Source organism: Toxotes jaculatrix, chromosome 8, assembly GCF_017976425.1.
Source record: "Toxotes jaculatrix isolate fToxJac2 chromosome 8, fToxJac2.pri, whole genome shotgun sequence".
NCBI classification, from domain to species: Eukaryota; Metazoa; Chordata; class Actinopteri; family Toxotidae; genus Toxotes; species Toxotes jaculatrix.
Genome location: NC_054401.1, coordinates 15401228 through 15419924, shown reverse-complemented (window position 1 = coordinate 15419924; position 18697 = coordinate 15401228). Strand labels below are relative to the sequence as shown.

Sequence of the window (18697 nt, the reverse complement as noted above, 5' to 3'; positions counted from 1 at the left end):
AGCGTACCATGTATTTGCATTTCAATATATATATAAAAAACTCCCTCAGCCTCTCTCTCTCTCTCTCTCTCTCTCACACACACACACACACAGATACAACACATGCACACACTTCTCATTACCATCCCACCCCTGCTCAATGCTGTGCGCACACCCTGTGCGTTTTGTGGATGCCAAAAATGTCTGCCTCATTTGACTGAGAATGGGGCGAGAGAGAAACAAATGCCCCATTTTTCTAATTGTTGGGAGACTTTGAAACTGTTCATGCATCCTCTGTCGGGTAGATAAGGTCTGTTTTTTCTTTTCTGTACGGCGTAGTTCAATGTTAGTAGGGTGAGAGAGAGCTGGAGCCTGCGCGCCCATCCCCCCACACTCAGCAGAAGAGTGTTTCTGCTTGGAGTGAGAGACAGACAGAGAGGAGAGGAGAGGAGAGGGGGTGGTAGAGGAGAGCAGAGCAGGCAGCAGGCAGGGGAGGGAATAAGAGGGAATGTGCATTGGTAGTCTCGTTTGCTGCAAGGCTTCCTCCTTCTGCTCTGGAAAAACCTGTGTATGTTGCCTTTGCTTGCGTAAATACCTCTCAGAATCACTGGTGGGAAATAACTAAAACACCAGTATACACAGGCAGATTTTTTTTAGCTGAACACATTTATAGATATAACAATTTCTGCTCTTTCTTTTTCCAAGTCAGAGTCATAATGGTATTACAAGCAAGGCTGAATGAACTCATTGCAAATAGTTTCCACCCTTTAATTCATTTAATGCCCACCTTGCTGTGCGTGCAGTACAGCTCCTTACATGTGCAGCGGTGGCATCCACACATGTCCAAACACACATACAGCTGGAAAATTATATATTTCATGAATTAATTAGTTTCCCCCTGCACTGATCACTCATGAAATTCACCATGCATATATAGAGATATTGTGATGCGCGGCCTCATGGATGTAAGATTTAAAATAAATTGTTTTTACATGTTGGTAACACAACATTAACGAGTTGTGTGAACATTAGACTCTCTTCATGTGGAGAAAATATTCCACCTATGGGGGGAGAGAGAGAGAGTGGGGAGGGGGGCACAACGTGAGGTTGTAAGACAAAAAATCCAGTCCGCGCTGGAGGAGGGGATCCAGTCCATGTTTTGCAGCCATCTGTGCGGCTCAGTAAAATGGCTGTATCTAGCGGAGCCTCGTGTTGGTTGGGTTCGCTCCCTGCCTCTACCCGGGCTCAGTAACACAACTCCCACAACAATTTCTGTCGCTTTTTTTACGCATTGTATGGAGCCTCCATCATCTCTCTAACTCATTTACGGAACCGGAACCGGGGGGATGGCAACCGGATTCGGTCCGGTATAAGGGGTGGGAATGAATCGGCACAAGGATAAATGGTTATAAACAATTATTTATATTCAATGCTAGCTTGTGATTGTGACTGACTCGCCGAGAGAGGGAGAGAGAGGTGGGGGGGGTATATCATGGCCGCTCAGGTCGCCAGCGCCGCCACTCTTAACACTAGCCCGCCTTCCGAACTCAAAAAGCCGGATCGAGACCCCAAGGAGGAGTCGGTACCGGGGGAGAAGCAGTCAGACAAAAAGCAGCCGGGCTTGGACAGCGGATCGCCGGGCCGGGGGGATCTGCAGGACGGGGCCGACGGTGGAAATGCAGGGGGAGGAGGGGAACCTGAGATGAAGAACGGGAATGGGAACCCGCCCAGGGCTAACAATAATAACCAGAATGACTCTGTCGGACCGGAGGGAAATAATCATCCCGGTTTGGTGCATCACCACAGCACCGCTTTTCCTCCACCTTCGTACGGATACAGTCAGCACTACGGTCGGGCCCCTTTTCATCAACATGGCGGACAACAAAGCCCTGGCATGGCAGCTGCTGCGGGTCCGGTCGTGCAGTCGAGCAACATGATGGACCCGTATCAACCTAATTCACACGATCATGGCTTTTCAAACCACCAGTTTAACAATTACAACCCATTCCCGAACAGGACTCCCTATCCCGGCCAAGCGTACGCCATGAACTCCCCTCGCAGTACCCAGGCGCCGACAGCTGGGGGGCAGCCAGCTAAGCAGCAGCCACCAGCGGGAGGACCCACAGCGATGTCTGGATCTTACAGTAACCAGAGATATAACATTGGAAACCCTCAGCCTACATCCACACCGACACTCAACAAGCTCCTAACCTCCCCCAGCTCAACGCGGGGATATCCAAACTACCCGTCTAGCGACTACAGTAGCCAAGAAGGAGCTAGTAAGGGACCAGCAGACATGGGCAGTAGCGGTCAGTATGGAGGGAGCAATCCGGGTTGGCAACAAAGAAGCCATCACCCGTCGCCTATGAGCCCGGGAAATGCCGGGCAGCCGCTAGTTAGAAACCAGGTAAAATCACATTATTACAGGAACATGATGTGGGCTTTAGCACGGCTTCTTCCCTCCTCCTAGCTAGTTCACAACGTAGCAGGCCAGCCATTGTCTGATACTAGTTCGCAAAGACTCTAAAATGGCTGCCTCTCGTGTGTGTTTTTTTCCCTTTACAACAGACCGTTAAATCATTGCTTTTTTAAATTTATGAAGGTACATAGCAATACAATAGTGCCGCTACAATAAGATATAAGTTGTTGAATCGATGTAAGGACGTTCAGGGAGCCAAGAAGGCCCGACTTTGAAAAGGGGGCGAAAATACTCGCCGAAGACCAACGGCTCGTTTTTTTTTCTCCGATAGCTTTGCTACTCGCGTTATACGTTGAATTTACACTACACTGTGTTGTAAATGTGTTTAAACGACACGGGTATATAAAGGATAACATGTTCGTACACAGAGTGGATTCTTGTAGTTGCTTGTACAGTCACGTTTGTATTGTTTTCTCACTCGATAAGCTGTAATTTTGTGGCCATGACGGAGGGAATGTGTTGCATGCCGAAATCAGCCTCTCACGGCTAGTTAAATGGCCTGTGTAGGTCCAGTTTAAATCACGTAAATGCCCTGTGGGATGTCAGGAAGGGATGTAAATTATTACATGTTCATCATATATTGATTAAATTTGTTTCCCTGCGCTGAAAAGCAGCTGGGCTTCTCATGCATGCTGCCTGTAAACAGTCGGCTCAGCCATATGAGTGAGTGACTGCAGCCCGCAGATTGCAGTTTGCACTGGGATTTGAATTGTGGAGGTAAAATCCTGCTGTCAGAGCCAGGAGATAGTTGGTCTTGGGTTGACATGCTAGCTGAAATCTGATTGGCTCCTCATCCGCTGCTCATGGCCATTTATAATTACATGTGATGCAAGGCAACAGTTGCTGATAAGAACACACAGCATTAACTCATCACAGGGTCACCAGAGGTTTTCCTGCTTCACTCCTCTTCACAGCCCTGCTTTTATCTATTCAATAAAACATGTAGTGTTGGAGCAGCTGGGCTTTGAATAATGCGTGGATATATATATATATCTTTTGGCAAATTCTTCCCAAAATAATTAATATTAATACCAATACTCTAGTTACCTGTTCTAACAGGAATACAGCATGGTTTTAATATTCCCATCAGAAACACTATCACCACAAACTGTAGCTTGATGGCTGCAAAATGTGCTCCCATATAACTGCTGCGCCCGCCTCGTTGAATGTGAAGGATAGTGCTGTGCTGTTTTGTGTTTAATCTAAATAAAACCATGTAACAGCATTTCTATAATAATGAAATGATTTCAGTATTATGGTTTATAACATCTGCTGTTGCATTAGTTTTCTTGATATTAATTTGCATACCACCTTACTTGTTATCCTTGATAATCCTTAGATAATCAAATTAAAGACTAATAGACTACTTCATTTTTCATATGTATATATATATATAATATATAACTTGGTACTCTGTATCAAAACGCAAATTTGAGCTCTGCCCATGAGTATGTGTGTGAGTGTGTATTGCTGCTGTATCTAGCATGCCACGCAAGTTTGACTGTGTGACTGCAAAGAATTCCCCCCAATCCTCCCCCCAAGCCAATCAGAAGGCAGTCCACCATCTCTCACCCACCAAGGGAGTTTCCTCTCTGTCTTATGCAGATTAGCCATGTGCTGCTCCTATTTATTTCACTTCATTATCTTGGATCTGCAAAATGTCATGTAAGGCATTTTGCATACTATTTGTAAAAGGCTGTTGTTAAGCCGAGGAGGCTCTTCTCTCCAAAGTGCACATGTGGGAATTCACGTGACCTAATGTATGAGTGTTCTTAAGGTTTTCAAGGAGATGCTCTTATGCTGAAATTATCATAAAATTCCAGACTTATTAGTGCCCAGTGTTTTTGGTGGAGGTGATACTAGGATCTTATATGTATGGTTCCAATATAGCATAGCACTAAGTTGAAGGCGCTAATGATTTAGATACAGCACCTAGTTTTTACATGAAGAATGTTTATAGTAACTGTTACTGACCGAGTATACTCATGTACATTTTTCACTTTCCCTGGCTGTTGTGAAAGTACTTCCTTCATTTCTGATGTCATTCATCCAGAGCCAAACTGCCTTCTCTGGGGAAAAAAAAACGCGACTTGGATGAGGCTCAAAACAGGAGCACAGCTGGGATATGTTTAAGATTGGGCAGACTGCCCTCCATTCGAAAGTAGATATATATAGCTCTGTTGACTTCCGAAACTATGGCAAAGTGAGGTGAAAAAAAATCAGGGTAATGACCGTGGGAAATAAGGTGAAAAAAGCACAATTTCCTCATTCACTGAAGCTTGTTTTTACACGTTTTGTCCTTAGCCAAGTATTTTATGGACTTCGAAGAAAATACCGTAATGCCATAATTATGTTATGTAAGCGTGAGGAGGCTGAATGTAAGTTGTAGCACTTGTTATTTAAAATTCTCCTACATTGTTTGGCTGTTGACTTATTTTCTCATATTTTCACTATCTGCAGCCACCTGGTCCCATGGACCCAATGGGGAAAATGAGAGGTCAACTATACGGAGCAGGCAGTCCATATGGTCAGCAAACGCAGCAGGGGCCTCCCACAGGTCCACAACAGGGGCCCGGTTATCCTGGCCAGGGTTATGGTCCTCCAGGTCCCCAGCGATACCCAGTAGGAATGCAAGGACGTACCCCTGGAGGCATGGGTGGCATGCCATATAGCCCACAGGTTTTTCACTTGTTTTTTGTTGTTCAGAAATAGGTCCTTGGTGTCTTAATTTGACCTTAGTATCAGTGTTTTCTTCAATTGTGTTTGACGTCTAATGGATTTGTGTACTCTGTTCAGATGGGATCTTATGGACAACAGGGACCAGGAGGCTATGGCTCTCAGGGCCAGGCACCGTATTATGGCCAGCCTGGCCAGGCTCCTCATCCAAGCCAGCAGCAAACTCCCTACTCCCAGCCCCCACCAGGACAACTGGGTGGCCAGACACCTTACCCAGGGCAACCCCACCCTGCGCCAACTTCTGCTCCTCACACGCAGGGAGGACCAGCCTATCAGCAGCCCCACATGCCCCCACAGCCCCAGGGGCCACTGCCAGGCCCATCCCAAGGGCCCCCACAGTCTCAGCCACCTTATTCTCAAGCCTCAACCCCACAGTCTGGCCAGTCTCCCTACGCCCAACAGCAGGGTCCTCCCAGTCAGGCCCAGCAGCAGCCAAGTTCCCAGGCTCCCCCTGGATCACAGGGCCAGTCTAGCTACCCAGGATCCACACAGGGGCCTCAGCAGCCTCCCTCGCAGCAACAGCAGGCACAGTCTCAGCCTCCACAGCAGCCACCGGGACACATCCAACACCCACAGGGCCAGCCTGCAGCATACCCGCAGACCCCTCAGCAGCAGCAGCAGCAGCAGCAGCAGCAAGCACAACAGTCACCTTATCAGCGCTTTCCTCCTCCACAACAACAACAGGTACTACGCTCAGTGTGGGATCATATTCATCATGCTTAATTAATCCTCTCTGTGTATGTTCAGTTATATGTGTTTCTGTATGTCTGGCAGTACACTTAAGCACATGTTCTGCTGTCTTTTAGGAGGTATCCCAGGACTCATTTCAGTCCAACGCCCCTCCATCCACTCAGCCTAAATCTGGCCCAGAGGACAGTCAAGGCCGTCCCTCCAGCCTTCCGGTCAGCTCTGCTTTTTATATCACTGCTGTAACATAAAAATCCCTTTTCACACACTGTTTTTGCTTTTCACCTCAAAGTGTTAGAGGGTTACTTTCTATTTGTGTCTTGTCGTGTTTATTACATAGGGCATTTGCATTTTACTACTTATAAAAAACATGACGTTGTAAGGCTCATTGCATTTAAAAACTCCTTTTGTGTTACTTTGCATGTCAGCTATTAATGTTCTGAATGCTTTCATTTTTCTGCGTGCTTGTGTTGCGGCTGCTGCGCTGTCCGTCCCTTGGCGATTTTAGACTTTGTGCACTGCTGCACGTTAGCGTTGTCGAGAGACAGCTGCACGGCTGATGCGTGTGGAAAAAGGTGCTGTGTAAATGCACAGATCTGAGATGAATGCAAGAGAGTTTGTTTGTGTATTAAATCACATGGCAAGGCTGCTGCTACATGCTGACTCAGCTCGCATCCTACAAACCTTGGTAACCATGACAACCCTCTGCACTAATGCACACTCATTTTTTTCCTTTGAAAGAGATAAATAAGGACAATGGCCTCTGGGTCTGTGTGTGTGTGTGTGTGTGTGTGTGTGTGTTTGTAGTATTTGTATGTGTGCCACTCGTATCTTAACAACAGAGAAGGAATTGCAACAGGCTGTTACTACAGCCAGTATATGAAATAAACATTACAAATCTAAGTGATCTGTTTGTAAATGTAAAAAAGAAACATGATCTCTCTCAAAATGTACAAGAGCTGAATCTTTTGAAGCCATAAATGATTTTTTCCTTTTTTCCCCTATTATTTTCAGGATCTGTCAGGTTCCATCGATGACCTGCCTACAGGTACAGAAGGTGCCCTGAGTCCCGGCGTGAGCACGTCAGGTGTGTCGAGCAGCCAGGGTGAGCAGAGTAACCCCGCTCAGTCGCCCTTCTCTCCTCACACGTCTCCCCACCTGCCAGGAATCCGAGGGCCTTCACCTTCCCCAGCTGGCTCCCCTGCCAGTGCCAGCACACCCCGCACAGGACCGCTGTCACCCGCCAACATGCCAGGTGGGCTGATCCGTCTGAACACTGGAATGAGACATATGATCAGTAATAGACTTCTGAAATTGCTCACTAATGTCGTATTACTGATGGTTTTGGTCTATTTGCAAGTTTGCATTTCAAGGGGGAGTGCATTTGATAGCAGCTTAATTTCTTTCGTTACGTTCTTGAATTTTGTCAACTTATTTAATGGAGAACATTAACAACAACAGAACTATACTGTAATACATAACTCATATTGTCAAATGATTAAACCCTGATTTTTCAGAACTTTAAAATTCGAAATAAGTAAAAGAGTAGCCCCACACGTTATCACCATACCTTTCTGTATCTTCTCTTTCTAAAACTTCATGAAACTGTATAATGTTCCCGATACAGATCGCACAGCTATTGTTAATATTAAGTATATCATGTAATTACACTTTCCCTGAGGTCTCAGCCTGGCATATTTGGATTCCTCAGTCACACAAGGGTCTGTTTTGTCAATACTCTTGGGGGAAAAAAAACAAAGCATCTGTAAGGACTGAGCCAGTAGGTGTAGCAGGGTGAAAGATGTTTAAAAATGGCTTTGAAAATTTTGGGAGTCTGACAGAGAAAAAATACACAAGCCAAATAGTAACTACTGCCATATTTCTGTTAATTGTTAACTGCTTTTCTTGTTGGTGTTTTTTAATGGTAAAAATTTTTTTTTGCTAAAATTTGAAACTGCAGCATGCTCTCTTTTTATGCAGAAAAGCGGTTTTGTCCACCCACAGAATTGATACCCAGTCTTTACTGTTTCTTGAGCCAAATAAATCTTTACTATAAAGTAATATTTTCTAATGTCCTACTCTAAATGTGCCTTTCAGGTAGCTGGTGTTGCTAACTTTTTCTTGATAACTGTTTTCAGTTTTGTTGATTGCTCAACAATAGAAATCTACCTTTGTCCTCAGTCAGAATAACTATTCTAGGTACTTGAAAACCACAATGACTTAAAACTCTGTACTTATACGTTTTTTTGAGCTCACCCTTAACTTAAGTTAAATATTATTGCTTAGGGACCCAGATGCCTCCCAGGCCGTCAAGTGTGCAGTCAGATGGGAGCCTACACCCTGCAATGAGCCAGTCTCCTATGGCCCAGGACAGAGGTATGCTGCAGTGTAAATGCAGAGTCTTCACAGAGATCAACGTGTCAAGAGTGTTTGCTGAATCTGAGTCTGAGCATGGTCTCCCTCTCTTTCCTTCTTTCAGGGTTTATGCAGAGAAACCCTCAGATGCCCCCTTACGGCTCCCCCCAGTCAGCCTCTGCACTGTCTCCGCGCCAGTCCTCAGGGGGACAGATGCATCCTGGGATGGGCCCATATCAGCAGAACAACTCCATGGGTGGCTATGGGCAGCAAGGAGGACAGTATGGCCCACAAGGTGTGTGGTTTCTTTTTTTTCTTTTTTTTTTTTGACTCATCTCTGTCAGGGATTTGACTTGAGCAGGGAGAGCTTTGTTTTGTTTTGAATTACTGTTACAACACTGTGAAAAGATTCATCAAAATGGCTTCTAGAGATGGAATTGTTTAGGCTTATATTTTGATTTATACAGGTTTTCCACTTTATTTACTATTTGTAAAGTTTTCTCATGTACACAATTCCCATTAGACAAACCTATGGAATATATCTCCCTGTCTAATAGGAATACCATGCTACCGCTGGTCCCACCCTCTGACTCTGTTGCAGCTATTTATAGCCGTGAAGCAGAGAGTCAGCTGACGTAGCAGAGCCTCCTGTCAGTAGAGCTGAGACTGTGACGAAGGCTTGTTGCTCAGGGTGCATAGCTCTCTGTGCTAGCACACTGTAGGGAAAAAGTCTGCCTCGCACAGCTCTTTAGGAAAGGACTTTGTCATAGTTATAACAATCCACATGTAATGTTGAACACAAACTTCTGGGTGCTGTACTGATGGGTGCTGTTTGTTTTCCAGACCAGTGTACAGCTAGAGCCAAGTGATTCTGTTAACTGATTATTTTTTGTTATAATGTCATCCATAGGTTATCCCCGTCAGCCTGGCTATGGCAACATGCCCAATGCCAACTACCCTGGGCCAGGTATGGGCCCGATGAACCCTATGGCAGGACAGGGTGGGGGACCACCGTATGCTGGCATGCCTCCAGGAAGGATGCCTCCTAACCAAATGGGGGCACGTCCCTATGGCCCCAGTATGGGTCCCAATATGGGTCCCAACATGGGTCCCAACATGGGTCCCAACATGGGTCCCAACATGGGCCCCAACATGGGCCCCAACATGGGCCCCAACATGGGCCCCAACATGGGTCCAAACATGCCTCCCAACATGGGCAACATGCCACCCCAGGTCGGCTCAGGAATGTGTCCTCCACCAGGCATGAACAGAAAGCCGCAGGACCCCACAGCCATGCAGCACCCTGCCACCAACTCCATGCACAACAGGTTGGTTTATGCTGGATCCTCAAGTGGCGAGCTTTGTTTACCTCATACAACACATGTGATTGAGTTCTCACTTAGGCTTAAAAATTAGATAGCTGTACCAAACTGCTGCTATTGTGCAAACTAGATTCTCACATATTTTCTACTCCATCCAGGATGCCTGGTTACCCCAATATGTCTCCAGGCATGATGGGGTCTGGACCACCTTATGGCCCTCCCATGAACAACATGCCTGGAATGATGAACACTCAAGGTGGATCACCTTATCCGATGGGGCCAAACATGGCCAATAACTCAAGTGGTAAGTTGTACAGAGGTGATTGCACCTACCCCTTTTCTCCATTTTTTTTTAAAGGTAGGAGCTAATTCCAATTCCCATCATTGTCTGTAGGTATGGCCCCCAGTCCAGAGATGAACAATAAGATGAATAACAAAGTAGATGGGAGTGGAACGCCCAAACCAGAGTCCAAATCAAAGGTAACCTGCCTACTGTATGTTGTAATAACGGTATTTTTGTCTGTCAGTCTGAGCGCCTCAAACATCTTGGTGCATCTGCAGAGTTTCCACTCTGTTTTAAAATGGGCATCTCATTTCTTTTGCTTAAAACAGAAGTCCAATTCTTCCACCACAACCAATGACAAGATAACACGCCTGTATGAGTTAGGACCAGAGCCAGACAGAAAGATGTGGGTGGACCGTTACTTGGCCTTCATTGAAGAGAAAGCCTTGGGCATGAGCAACCTGCCTGCTGTAGGACGCAAACCCCTCGACCTCTTCCGGCTGTATATGTCAGTTAAAGAGATCGGAGGCATGACACAGGTGAATATGGCATTTATAAATAACAATGAATTCTAAAGTACATTAATTTCTTGCCCTTGTCTTCATTGTATCTCTTCTAATTATGTCTCGCTGTGTGTGTATGTGTTTCAGGTGAATAAGAACAAGAAATGGCGCGATTTGGCCACTGCCCTGAATGTGGGTACATCCAGCAGCGCTGCCAGTTCTTTGAAGAAACAGTACATCCAGTGTCTGTATGCCTTTGAGTGCAAAGTAGAGCGCGGTGAGGACCCTCCTCCTGAGATTTTTTCAGACAACAAAAAGAACCAAGCTGCTAAGGTCCAGCCACCTTCTCCAGGTTAGAGTTGTACCCATGCCACTTTTTTTCAGATGAGCACATATTCCAGTGCACTTCCAATTCAGTAACTCACATCCAAGCACTTTAATAACCAACAAAAATACATAACTGGTTGTGTTTGAGTGTCACTAAAGTCATGTACCGTGTCTGTCTGCTCCTCTCCTATTTCAAACTGAAGCGTCCCTCTGCTCCACAGCTGGGTCAGGCTCTCTGCAGGGTCCTCAGACACCCCAGTCCACCAGCAGCTCCATGGCTGAGGGAGGAGACTTAAAACCTCCCACCCCAGCTTCCACTCCTCATACCCAGATGCCCCCCATGCCACCCGTGTCCAGGTGACTCTTGTTTAAGATTTTACCAACTGACTGTTACCTTCTAAAAGACATTAGAATAAGAGAAACTAATGTCTTTCTGCATTTTCTTCTGTCTCTCCCACTCACGTCTAATTTCCCCTCCCCCTCACCTTTACTTCCCCGTAGGAGCAGCGTTAACCTGCAGGACCCATTCTCTGAAGGAAATGACCCTGCTTTCCCCAGGAAGAACATGACGCCAAACTCTGCCTATCAGTCTGGCATGAACACACCAGACATGCAAGGGCGTATGGGTCCCTACGAACCCAACAAGGACCCCTTTGGCAACATGCGGAAAGGTGGGCACACTAGAGCTGAATGGATCATGTTAACCTAAAAGCTAAAATGCTTCCTTAATTACCCGTTTAGTTAATCACTCCTAAATGGGCTTTAATTCTGAATGCATTTGCAGTCGGGGAGCAGTTTCTACCTGCTAACCAGGGCCCTAACAGCAGCGTGGGTGACCAACAGCAGCAGCAACCGCCACAGCAGCAGCAGCAACAGCAGCCGCCACCGCAGCAGCAGCAACAGCAGCAGCCGCCATTCAACAGAGGACCACCTGGGGCAATGGGCACGATGCCAATGGGGCCCAGACAGCAGTATCCTTATGGACCAGGCTATGACAGGAGGTAATAATTATTGAATGGATGGTCATTGAACACTCACTGAGGAGATATTTTTATGATCAGTCAAAGTTTTATTCAGTTTGATTTACAATGTTGCTCACTGACATGTGGAGACTGATATTTTGTCTTTGTGATGGAAGAAGGGTCATGCGGTGCATTTCTGTAGCTCTGAAAAATAAGTTAACAGAAATGATAAGTTGGAAATTAAACCTTCAAGTCTATATTTAACATTCAGAATTAAGTGATTGTGATTTAATTTGTTTAATTGAAACACTGAAGAAGCCTTGTTCATGCCAATTAAAGCTCTGTGTCATATTTTTCCAAGCACCACAAATGTTTTTGTCAACACAACATTGGAAAATTGGTAAATTCTTTAAGTCACTCCTGCCAATAGTTTACCATCAAACACCGAAGATTGAAGTTGTGATCGTAACATTTGTTATTCCATTGCTTTTTTTTGATGAGCTCTATCGTAATTTGTATGTCAGTGTGAAGCAAAATATATATATTAAAAAAAAAAAAAAAAACAACATACTGTGCATATTCTGATTTTCCCAGATCGGAGCAAGGAATGGGCCCTGAGGGCAACATGGGATCCAGTGCTCCTCAGCCAAACCCTATGATGCCTGCCAACGCCGACACGGGGATGTATTCGCCAAATCGCTTCCCACCACAGCAGCCACGGTCAGTTCACATAGCACTTATTTGCCAAGCTTCTTAGGTTTAAAGCTCCGGTCACTGGAAAACTGATCATTCAAATTAATTGCTTTTGTGAATCCTAATGTAATAATGGGCAACTCTTGGACAATTTCAGAAATGTCCAGAAATTCTTGAAATAGCTTCTTCAGTGTCGTTAGAGGTCTTCCTGTTTCATCCAGTTGTATAATTTAATTTGACATTATTTTGACATTAATTATCTGGATAAATACTTACCGGTACAGGATCACACCATAAACATTAGAATTATTGTTGCCATCCTTCGTCGATAAAATGTTTTCTTCAAATTTTACTTAATCTTCAGAGCCCTGTTTGAGGTTATTATATGTGGATGTGATGATATATGCACAGACAGAGGCTGTATTGATTGAAATGTATTTTGAATTTGAAATGTGTCTAAAAATGCAATTGCAGACAATGCAAATTGCCCCCAGACAATACAAATTGCATTGTCTGGGGGCGAGTGTTACTTACCTACTAGTAAGCAGAACAGTTGACAAAAAGTAGGTAGTTATTTATATTCAGAATTTACATTTACCTTTTTATAATTAATTAATGAATCATATTGATACAACCGAGACTGAGGGAGATTCAGTATAATGTAACTGTGTTTGAAGCTGTAAACAAAAAGCAACCCTTTCAACTGGATGTCTTTTTACGGTTGTAAATTCATCATAAGACTGAATGTGTGTCCCGCTATACATGTGTAATAGTGGGGCTTGTCTGAGTGAGTGAGAGAGAGAGATGCATAATATTTTCATGGTCAAACTGACTGGGGCTTAATGTTTGCAGGCATGATTCCTATGGTAATCAGTATCCTGGACAGGGAACGCCCCCTACTGGCTCCTTCCCAAATCAGCAACCTGGAATGTACCCACAACAACAACAGGTAAACATTTATCTGCACCACACTCAGGTTATTCTTATGCTTTTCATGTACGCGAAGGTCCGTTACAGTACGAGTGATGTGAATTTCGTCATCAGAGGTTGTACATGCGACTCTGTGCGAATGTTTGTGTACCCACCAATTTGTTTAGTTTGCGCACCACTGCACTACTAGGCAACAACTGCACGTGGCCTGCACCAAGCAGACTCAGAGTCGACTAGAACGTAGCTGTAAAGAATAACTGTGTCCATGTTCTTGTCCCCGAGGAAGGCTTAACTCTAACTATACACTTGGATAAATAATTTCAAAGATTTTTCTTTTAACTGTTTTAGTATATATTTTTTCTCTTAGATGTTGCTGCTGTCATATTAGATAAAGCTTTTAAGCTAGAAACTGTTTCATGAACGTTTTCTACATTTCTACTGAAATAGTGGGAAATAATTGTGTATTTGTGTGCCATTTTCAATGTGCAGAGTTACAAGCGTCCTGTGGAAGGGGGTTACCCTCCATCAAAGCGTCATGAGACAGAGTACAGTGGGCCTTTCCCTGGCGGACAGCAACCACCGCAGCAGCAGCAGCAACAGCAAGGAGGCGCCTCTGCACCCTCTTCAGGACAGCAGGAGTCGTACAATCAGTACAGCGGCAGTGGGCCCTACCCCGGCTCTGATCGCCGTCCACCTGGCCCAGGCAATCAGTTCCCCTTCCCCTTTGGCCGTGAACGGATGCAGGGAGTGACAGGGCCCAACACTCAGCCCAACATGCCCCCTCAGATGATGCAGTCAGGCCCTGACGGTCCTCAGGGAGGCATGTGGCAAGGACCACGAGACATGAACTATCAGAACTACCCCAGTCGGCAAGGTGGCCCTGCAGGCCCACCTCAGGGACCTGGTTACCCTGGCATGAACCGCTCAGAGGAGATGATGTCATCGGAACAGCGCATGAACCATGATGGCCAGTGGGGGGGTCAGATGGGCCCGCGGCAGCCTCCCTATGGTCCAGCAGGGCCTGGCCAACCTATGCCTCGTTCAGTACAGTCCAACTACCAGCCCCCTCAGGGTGTACAGAACCACATTCCACAGGTGTCCAGCCCAGCCTCCATGCCCCGCCCCATGGAGAGCAGGACATCACCTAGTAAATCTCCCTACATGCACGGAGTAATGAAGATGCAGAAGGCTGGCCCTCCAGTGCCTGCATCTCACATAGTGCCCCCTCCGGTGCAGTCGCCTCTAATAAGGCGAGACATGCCTTTTCCCCCGGGCTCTGTCGAAGCTACTCATCCTGTCCTGAAACCACGTCGGAGACTCACCATGAAAGATATTGGTATGACTATAGATTATAAATAATAAAACCCTCTTTTGACAGGGTGTGGCTCAGGCAATCAGTCAACCTTTTCCCAAGTTCTTGTTCATAGAGGACTTGATACCAATTGTTCTTTGTCTTTACTCCGTAGGAACACCGGAGGCCTGGAGAGTCATGATGTCACTGAAGTCTGGTTTATTGGCTGAGAGTACGTGGGCCTTAGATACCATCAACATTCTCCTGTATGATGACAGCAGTATTTCCACCTTTGATCTAAACACGGTGAGACTTAACATTGATCCTTTAATGATAGTTTGTAGCAGTATAATAACATGGTGATCGTGTCTAATATTTTCTATATTTCTGCTCCTTCTTCAGTTACCTGGCCTGCTAGAGTTGGTGGTTGAGTATTTCAGACGCTGCCTCATTGAAATCTTTGGCATTCTGCGGGAGTATGAGGTTGGAGATCCTGGCCAGAGGACACTACTTGATCCTGATGCCTTGAAGCGAGACTGGGACAGCACAGAAGAAGAAGAGCCACGGGCTGAGGACATGGAACAAGAGGAAGAGGATGATGAAGAAGAGGAGGAGCGAGAAGCAGAGGGGCCAGCTCATGTGAAAAATGAGGAAGAGCAAGAGCAATGCTCTAAATCTCGGGGTCGAGATGAGAAGACAGAAGATGAGGAGAGGAAGAGCAAGGGTTCTTCATCTGAACAGACAGGCTCATCGCAATCCTTACCTACCCATGAGAGACCCAAACAGGCCAGCAAGTTTGACAAGTTTCCCCTAAAGGTGGTACGAAGGAAAGACCCATTTGTGGCTGTCCAGTCCAAGAATTGTGGCAAACTGCAAGAGTTTGACAGTGGGTTACTTCATTGGAGTGCTGGAGGGGGGGATTCAACAGAACACATTCAGACCCACTTTGAGCCACGCAAAGACTTCTTGGAACCTCGAGAACGAATACCTGTGCCCCCAGTTTTGCTGAGGAGACGAGTCCTAGAAGAAGAGATACTGGAAAATTGTTTGCCAACTGAGGAGGAGAAAAGGAAGCATCAGGATGAAGAAGAAAGGCCAAAAGAGACATCATCTTCAGTTTCGGAGAAGGCCAGTCCCTCACTCAGCAGTGAGGAGGAGAGGAAAACATGTTTGGAGACAAAGACAGTTGAGAAAGGTGCTACAAGTCACCAGGAGAACAATAGACCAATTCTCTCCTCCGGCAGTGTTTTAGCTCAGCAGGCACAGCAGACTGGCACCATCCTGGAGGATGAGCCTCACAGTAAAGATGAGGGGCCGCTCATTGCACTGGCTAACTGGCAGGATTCTTTAGCCCGCCGCTGCATTTGTGTCTCCAATATTGTCCGCAGCCTCTCATTTGTGCCAGGCAATGACCACGAGATGTCCAAACATCCAGGGCTGCTGCTGCTACTGGGTCGCTTGATCCTGCTCCACCACAGGCACCCTGAACGCAAACAGGCCCCGCTCACGTATGAGAAAGATGAGGATTCAGACGAGGGAGTGGGCCAAAGAGATGAATGGTGGTGGGACTGCTTGGAGCTCCTGAGGGAGAACACACTGGTCACTTTGGCGAATATCTCAGGCCAATTGGACCTTTCCATCTACTCTGAAAGCATCTGCTTGCCTCTGTTGGATGGTCTTCTCCACTGGGCTGTCTGCCCCTCAGCAGAGGCCCAGGATCCCTTCCCCACCCTGGGCCCACACAGTGCTTTGTCACCTCAGAGACTGGTCCTGGAGACGCTAAGCAAATTAAGCATCCAAGATAACAATGTGGACCTCATCTTGGCCACTCCGCCATTCAGTCGGTTGGAGAAGCTATATGGAAACCTGGTGCGGCTAATTGGAGACAGGAAGGTTGCAGTCTGCAGGGAGATGGCCGTGGTCCTACTGGCCAACCTGGCCCAGGGTGATACTATGGCAGCCCGAGCAATTGCTGTTCAGAAGGGCAGCGTGGGCAACTTGCTGGGCTTCCTGGAGGATAGTCTGGCTGCCACACAGCTTCAGCAGAGCCAGAGCTCTCTACTACACCTACAGGGGATGCACTTCGAGCCCACAAGCCCGGACATGATGCGGCGAGCTGCCCGGGCTCTGCACGCCTTAGCCAAGGTGGAGGAAAACCACTCAGAGTTCACACTACATGAGTCCCGACTCCTCGACCTTTCAGTGTCTCCCCTAATGAACTCGCTGGTTTCTCATGTTATCTGTGATGTACTCTTTTTGATTGGCCAGTCATGACAGCTGTAGGGAGCCGTGGCTCCACTTTCTGGGGGTTTTATCCCCAATCCCCTCTTCCCTGGTAACCTGGCTTGTGTGTGTAACAGGGCAAGGAAAGTTCAAGTGACTGTCTTTAATTTATGAAAATCCTTCAGATTCCATTCTCTGAGCCCTCCCCAGGCCGTCCTTGCTCGAGGAGGGTAATCACAGAGCTGTGGTGGATTACAAACCAGAGAGATGCCCACAAAGTGACACTACTTGCAACATGAATGCCAACTGGATGACACAGAGCAGAGCACCACGGTTGGGAGACTGTTCTGCACTTGGGGGAAAGTACTTTTTAATAAAGATAAATAAATGAATAAATAAATAGCTGAAAAACAAAAACTGTAACCAAAGTTGCTGTCTCGTTTACAGTGAGTTTGGGAGACACAGTGTGCCCTAGCTCTCCCCTCGAGGGCACAATGAGTCTGTAACTGGTTGACGTTTCAGAGGTGAAGCAGACTGACAAGTGGCCTACTGGTTATAGTTGCTGTAGTTGGATTCTCACCAGTCAGCCCGACAGTAGACAAAGTGCTGTCAATAGACACCTTCACCAGGGAGGCCTGTGCAGTGTGCAGTAGATTGTAGGACATTTTCTGTACCGTACTGCTCTTGAGTGTAAGCATTCTGTACCACACGTTTCACACAGAAGCTGACGATGCAGCTCTTCTAGAGTTTTGAGGTCATTTTAGTTTGGTGTTAAACAGAAAATGGCTTTCTTCCCCAAAGTATCAAGAACCTACAACACCCTTACCTCCTCTTATCCCTTGATTGTATGAATACCCTTATGAAAAGAAATCACCTCTTAGGACTGGTTTTCAACTTCAAATACAGCTTTGCTGTGGTGTATATATAATGTTGTACATTACACTTCCTTTCTCTGTGTCTGTCTCTGTCTGTGTCACTATTCTCACTCTTGTTATTGGTGAGGGATGGAGGCTGACTTGTGAGTTTGGTCCGTGACCTCCACTCCCCCTCTGATTAGACCCACTCCTCTGGTCTCTCCACAGCTCCGTAGTACGGCAGACACGGCTCAAACCTGTTATCTCCTGGTACAACAAAAATAAACTAGATGAAGTACACATTGACAATTTTTCTCCAGTCATGGATTCTGCATATTTGTATTTCAGACTATGTAGCTAAGACAACATGTAAATTCCTCCCTTTCCCTTTTTTGGCTCAATGAATATCATTTATTCAGTATGAAATCTTTATACTATATGTTCCACGTGGTAAGAATAAATGTACATTAAATCTTCGTAAGCTGTTTGATGGTTTTGTTCTTCTGGAATAACTGCCTGTTCTTCACAAACAAATCAACAAAAACATAATTCTGAAATTAAAGTGTCATCACCTGAGTGCTCAGGAAGCTTGCAGGAAACATGGTCCCTTTGGATGGACTTGGTGGAAATTAATGTGTTTGTACTTAGCCTTAGTCCAGTTTCTATGTTTCAGTTAGAAATTTGCATAAATGTAAGGAAAGCTCTACAGGCATCAGTCGTTTCACGAACTTAAATAGGCTACATAACATAAAGCCTGAAGGAGGACGACTGCACAAAAGCTCTCTTTGTGTGAGCACTTTATTTATCCGAACAGAATAACACTGAATCAAATTTAACATTTTGACTTACACCTGCATTAGGGACCAAACAGACATAAACCATTTAGAAACCACTTCACATAAATTTTCAGTCAATGTGAACCTTTAATATATAGCCTATCACGAGAAAAAACACACATATTTATAAGATTACTGACAAAGGTATGTGTATTAGAAGCACTATTTACCTTAAATCCGAGTTAGTTAAACTCAATAGACTAAGAACATGAAAAGAAGCAGCTTCTCTTTTGAATG

General features: G+C 45.8%; 1 protein-coding gene across 3 annotated transcripts; it reads left to right on the top strand.

The window, feature by feature from the left end:
• Positions 1 to 1191: 1191 nt before the first annotated feature.
• On the top strand, positions 1192 to 18096 carry arid1aa (AT rich interactive domain 1Aa (SWI-like)). 3 transcript variants are annotated; one of them, XM_041045145.1, is made up of 20 exons: positions 1192 to 2386; positions 4919 to 5137; positions 5255 to 5878; positions 6001 to 6096; positions 6896 to 7136; positions 8168 to 8257; positions 8361 to 8531; positions 9147 to 9564; positions 9717 to 9862; positions 9953 to 10038; positions 10171 to 10380; positions 10492 to 10696; positions 10893 to 11028; positions 11173 to 11342; positions 11456 to 11672; positions 12228 to 12353; positions 13179 to 13275; positions 13746 to 14592; positions 14723 to 14853; positions 14950 to 18096. In XM_041045145.1, exons 1-20 carry the CDS (start codon positions 1472 to 1474, stop codon positions 16819 to 16821), a joined length of 7017 nt encoding a protein of 2338 aa, XP_040901079.1. In that variant the 5' UTR covers positions 1192 to 1471; the 3' UTR covers positions 16822 to 18096. The 3 variants fall into 3 exon arrangements, with proteins under 3 accessions (XP_040901079.1, XP_040901078.1, XP_040901077.1); XM_041045144.1 differs by having other exon boundaries at positions 10875 to 11028; positions 11179 to 11342; XM_041045143.1 differs by having other exon boundaries at positions 10875 to 11028.
• The last annotated feature ends 601 nt before the right edge of the window (positions 18097 to 18697 follow it).

Coding starts and splice junctions, on each gene's coding strand:
- arid1aa (XM_041045143.1), top strand. CDS start 1,472: ATGGCCGCTCAGGTCGCCAGCGCCGCCACTCTTAACACTAGCCCGCCT. Junction 9,863..9,952: donor CATGGCCAATAACTCAAGTG/GTAAGTTGTACA, acceptor CATTGTCTGTAG/GTATGGCCCCCAGTCCAGAG. Junction 12,354..13,178: donor TTCCCACCACAGCAGCCACG/GTCAGTTCACAT, acceptor TAATGTTTGCAG/GCATGATTCCTATGGTAATC.